The 5,000-nt window shown below is 42.3% G+C and overlaps 1 protein-coding gene across 2 annotated transcripts in view; it reads right to left on the bottom strand.

Annotated features, from left to right (window-relative positions):
* LOC122259476 (serine/threonine-protein kinase H1 homolog) overlaps positions 1-5,000 on the bottom strand; it is a 59,448-nt gene that overhangs the window by 41,498 nt on the left and 12,950 nt on the right. For both annotated transcript variants that reach the window (XM_043026271.2, XM_043026272.2), the window contains exon 2: positions 226-442. In XM_043026271.2, the coding sequence (XP_042882205.2) occupies positions 226-442 (217 nt within the window). The remainder of the gene's footprint in view (positions 1-225; positions 443-5,000) is intronic.

Raw genomic sequence — 5,000 nt, 5'->3', positions numbered from 1 at the left:
ATGATATGCACTACCGCGACCAACACCCCGAGCGACGTCGAATTACCTTCACTCTTTTTCGGGGCTATGATCACAAGCCGTGTTCCACTCCCCGTTCTTCCGTTAACTTGCTCTGTAACTCGTTATTTTTTTTTCTAAAGTATCGACAAAAGTCATATTTTCGTAGGGAACAAACAAACATTCGATCACCAAAGTATAAGCATATGTCTATGTACATGAACTTACCTCATCCGACAAATTATAGTTTCCCTTCAGGATCTTTTTATAGAGGCGGATCCTGTCGGCGTCGAAGAAGGGGAAGTCGCCCCGTAGGAGGATGTAGGTGATCACGCCCACCGCCCACAGGTCCACGGCGTTGGTGTAGCGCCGTCTGGCCACCATCTCCGGGGCGATGTATTCGGGCGTCCCGCAGATGGTGTTCATCAAGAGGTCATCCGCCGACCTACAACGGGGAAACTGACAGTCAGTAAACCTTGATACGAGAGTCATCATTTTCACACCACTCTCCGTAAAACTCACTCACAATGTTGACGCCGCACATCAATCAATACGGCCTGCTACCAGAGTTACCGCTTTGCACGTCCGCAGGGTTTGCTTGCACATTGAACTTAATAATGGTTCATCTTAAGTCTCGAGTTGATGCCCTTCCACACAAGTTGAAGCGACTGCCATTTCACACAGATCCTTCCAGCATCCCTTACAGCCTCAGAGGAACAACTAGTGTCACACAACCTGCACCTTTTCTATCCTCTGCAGGATTTCGACCCTCCCCTTTTCATCTACCCAATAAAGCCCTCCTCCGTACGATGGATTCTTTGGTCAAATTTCCTCTTTCGATGTCCCTATCTACGAAAATCCTTGCCGATGCAGCCGAATCCCGTATCGACTTCCGAACTTTGCTTCATTCATTCACTCCCATCGACCTCTGCAATTAGCAACGGGAAGCCTCTAGGTTTGGCTCTATCTCGATCGAGTTCGTTGGCTGCGGGGTAATCAACGGTGGCCTAATTACGAAAACGTCTTAAAAAATATACTAATTAGTCAAGTAACACAAATGGGGCAGACAGTCACCATTAGTAGTTCGGGCGCCTTTATATTTCTATCATTACACGTGTCGAGGCTAATATAACTTAATTTTCAATAATATTAAATTTAGGTATCGTATAAGCTCAAGATATCAAAAAAATATATTACCGTCATCAGAAAATCATATATCTTTTATAAAATTAAAACATCAATTAGTACGGAAATGAAAAAAAAACAATGAGAGAGAGAGAGAGAGAGAGAGAGAGAGAGAGAGAGAGAGAGAGAGAGAGAGAGAGAGAGAGAGAGAGAGAGAGAGAGAGAGAGAGAGAGAGAGAGAGAGAGAGAGAGGGGGGGGGGAGAGGGAGGGAGGGGAGAGAGATTGAGAAAGGGAGAGAGGAGAAAGGGAGAGAGGAGAGGGAAAGGAGAGAAAGGATAATGAACAAAACCTGGATGAGGTAAGAAGTCCGTCCTCGTTTAGCAAATCAATCTCTACCAAAATATGTTTTCAAAAATCCTGATGGAGTTGCAAAACTGAAAGACAATTGCTTCCAGTATGCAAATTAAGGCTGCTTTCATAAAAAAAAATATATATCAATCTTCATACCGAAGTTATCATTATTAAAAAAAATCACATCTAAGTTATCACTCATCATAAAACAACAATGCCAAACTTATATCACTGCATAATGTTGATTTTTAAGTCTAGACATGAGCTATTCATCTATCGCTTTATTTTTCAGAATCACTTCTTTTGCAGATTTCAAAACCAAAAATTTGCATAGGAAAAACCCTCTTAACTTTTACATCTGTGCAGGACAATTGTGTTTGAGACAAGTGCAAATGATCGAACTACAGGCCCTTCCTGCTGCTAGCCACCTATGGCAAAGTGAATGAAGCGGTTCAGGTGAAGCTGATGTAACAACTGCAAAAGAGGGCGATGGAATTCTATCCTGAAGCCCCTAACTGGATGATGTCTACGTTGGGTGGGAGTTCATCTTCACTTGATGAACAATAACTCTCTGCAGGCTTCTGTGACATAACAGATTAGCGTCCGTAGGAAGCAAGGCCTTCATGCGCATGGATTTACCTTTAGTCTTTGTGAACAATCTATAACGTGCTATTCAATGCCGTGGCTGATGGCTGGTGGCTGATCATACAATGTTGCAAAGAACAGTTCGTCTGTATTCAGCTGGGCACTATCTGCAGCATGTTCTCCAAGAACCTTAAAAAAAAATCCAGGAAATTTTCCCTGGCGTCGAGGGTATAGACGCTGCCCTTGGGTATAGTATTATGACTCGGTACACTACATGTATGCCTAATAGCTGCGAGGACTTAGAACCAGGAGAATCAAGGCTGGAGGGAGTTTGGTTGAGAGAGAGGACAGGGTGGTATGTTAAAAAAGGGGGGGGGGAAGAAAGGGAAAGGAATAAGGGATGAGGGAGAGGGAGAGGCTCAGAAGGAAGAAGGAACGAGAAGTAGATGTATGAAAGGTACAGTGGGAGGGAAAGAAGAAGGGTTAGAGAGGGAGGAGAAACGAGGAGAGGGAGCGGGAAGGAAGTGGGGAAAGGGAGAAGGATAGGTGGTGGAGGGAGAGAAAGGAAAAGTGTTTGAAGGTAGGAGGGCTGATAGGGGCGGAGGAGAAAGGTTCAGAGGGGATTGGAGAAAGAGGAGAGGGAGCAGGATAAAGGATGATAAAAGGGATAGGAAAAGAAGGTGGAGAAAGGGAGAAGGAACGGGAGGAGGAAGAGTGAATAGCAGACGTATGTAAAGGAGTCAGGTAGGGAGGAAGAGAAAGGGAAGAGAAATAGGCGTGGGAAGGGAGAGGGAAGTGGAGGGAGGATGAAGGAGAGAGAGGGGGCGGGAGACGAAAGGATGGGGATGGGCCGTAAGTCGTAATTGAATGTTTACTTTACTCTTTATTATATTTTCCGGAAACTTGTGTCAAATTTCCCCGAAGACTTCCCTAGGACTATTTTTATTTTAGGGATTTGCAACAGATATGACTTACGCTTGTTTATATTGTGCTACTGAGTATTCGCTGCACTTTCATGCCTGATATTATCTAAAGTCTTGAGACTTTAGATAGGACTTACATATCGAGGAAAATGTTCTTCATTAAAATCAGGTTTTATGATTTAATAGGGAACTAGTTTACATGCGAAGGTGACTGAACTAAATATTCATATTTCGTGAAACTATAGCTTTTTCGCCTTGATTAAAGTACCGACAGTTTGGAAAAATTATGCGAATCAGAAGAAAACCTTTCGGAAATTTGTGCTAGGACTCGCTAAAAAAAAAAAAAAAAAAAAAAAAAAAAGAGAAACAATTTCACAGCAAATCCTGCATCGCAGGTCACACCAAGTGGAAAGGAATTCAGGTATCAAAGGAGATGGACTATCTGGAATGCCATCCGAAAAAAAACAAGAAAATTCCTAGGACTACGTACATAAGCAAGCAAGCAAACATTGCTTTACTCGTTGCGTTTCCTAGTCTAGTTTGTATATCCTAACTATACAAGCTATAATGGATATTTGTCGAAAAGAAGTTCCCGAAGGAAATTATTCATATTTCATACAGAAAGTTTGAAACTCCAACATACCGGATGGAACTTTACAACAGGTAACTGTAGACGCAAAGCAAATCGGAAAACATTTAGCACTTGAGACCGACCGTCGCATAGAGTCTGAGATTTAGTGGGGAAAGCTGGACTTCCAGGATTCGCACATCAAGAAATCCTTTCGGATATCGCATAAAATCCAGCGCTTGATCTTTATGATAAGGTAGTTGTCCGAGAAACTGGATAATGGAACTAGGTCGCGCATCAGGAGTAACCGCCGGCTGTGAGACCCATTACTAATATTAGCCATAGGTGTTGCTGAATGCCGAATTGAGCGTCTTCGCGGAGAATCGAAAAGAAAAGGTTATGATAGACTTTTTTCAGACCTTTGTCAAAAGTTTTAAAGTTATAATGAGCAGCGATAGATAATGCACCCATGAGATACTATGTATTGGCTCATTATGTCTGTCGACTTATGTAATCAATCCTGAGGGTGTGCGAGACTTGGTCCGGAAACCAGCAAATTCGACAACCTAATTCGGCTAACCACTTGTTTGCTTTATAACGGCTTTTCGAGATTTACACTTTTTTCTGTACTATACCAAAGTATATGCAGATACCATCAATTTCTTATTATTAGTAACATTATTATTATTATTATTATTATTATTATTATTACTATTATAATTTTTGCCATCCATCAAAGTAAAAAATACTTGACCGCCCCTCCTACCAACACCTTGAACTCGCGCCGAAAATACAGAATCAATACAACGAAGGCGTTACATTAGTCTCCATTCCCTTATCTTTACCTGGGGCATGCTACAAACCTCGAGATAAACAATGCTACAAATGATATCAGAAATGAAGAGACACAGTAAGTAGAGAACAAATATTTTTTTCTTTCTTTCTTGTTCTTACATACCATAATCTATGCCCAAGCAATTTCTAATAAAAGGAGAAACTGCGACAACTTCCTTGATTAAGCGGAGGGAGGCAAGAATCTGCAACCATGCCAAGACATACGCGAGTCCCACAAGCACACTAAGATTAAAATCTAAAGGGAAAATGTATTCGAAAAATAAAACAAAATACTCCACTTCTGCATTAGGAACACGTCTTCGAAAAATGCCTAATTCATCCCTGGGTTAAGACGGAACAAGATATGCCACGAAAGAAACGGCGATCCCACAGACGCCAAAGAACTGCACCAAGACGTCGTCGCTAGGAGGTACGCCGTGTCCTCAATGGTCTCTTGCTGTCGCCGTCATTTAGTGTTGCAGAAGTACGAGCGATAAGAGAGAGACTGGCTGACTTGACTCAGCGCGCGACTTATCTCCGCTATCAAGATATTCCACGACTATTAATACCTAGAAAGTCCCCCTTCTGAATTGACGTCTGCGTGGCTACCGTATTC

The sequence above is a fragment of the Penaeus japonicus genome, unplaced genomic scaffold, assembly GCF_977035675.1.
Source record: "Penaeus japonicus unplaced genomic scaffold, GWHDUDI00000001_assembly GWHDUDI00000020, whole genome shotgun sequence".
Lineage (NCBI taxonomy): Eukaryota > Metazoa > Arthropoda > Malacostraca > Decapoda > Penaeidae > Penaeus > Penaeus japonicus.
This window is presented reverse-complemented; position numbering and strand designations above follow the sequence as displayed.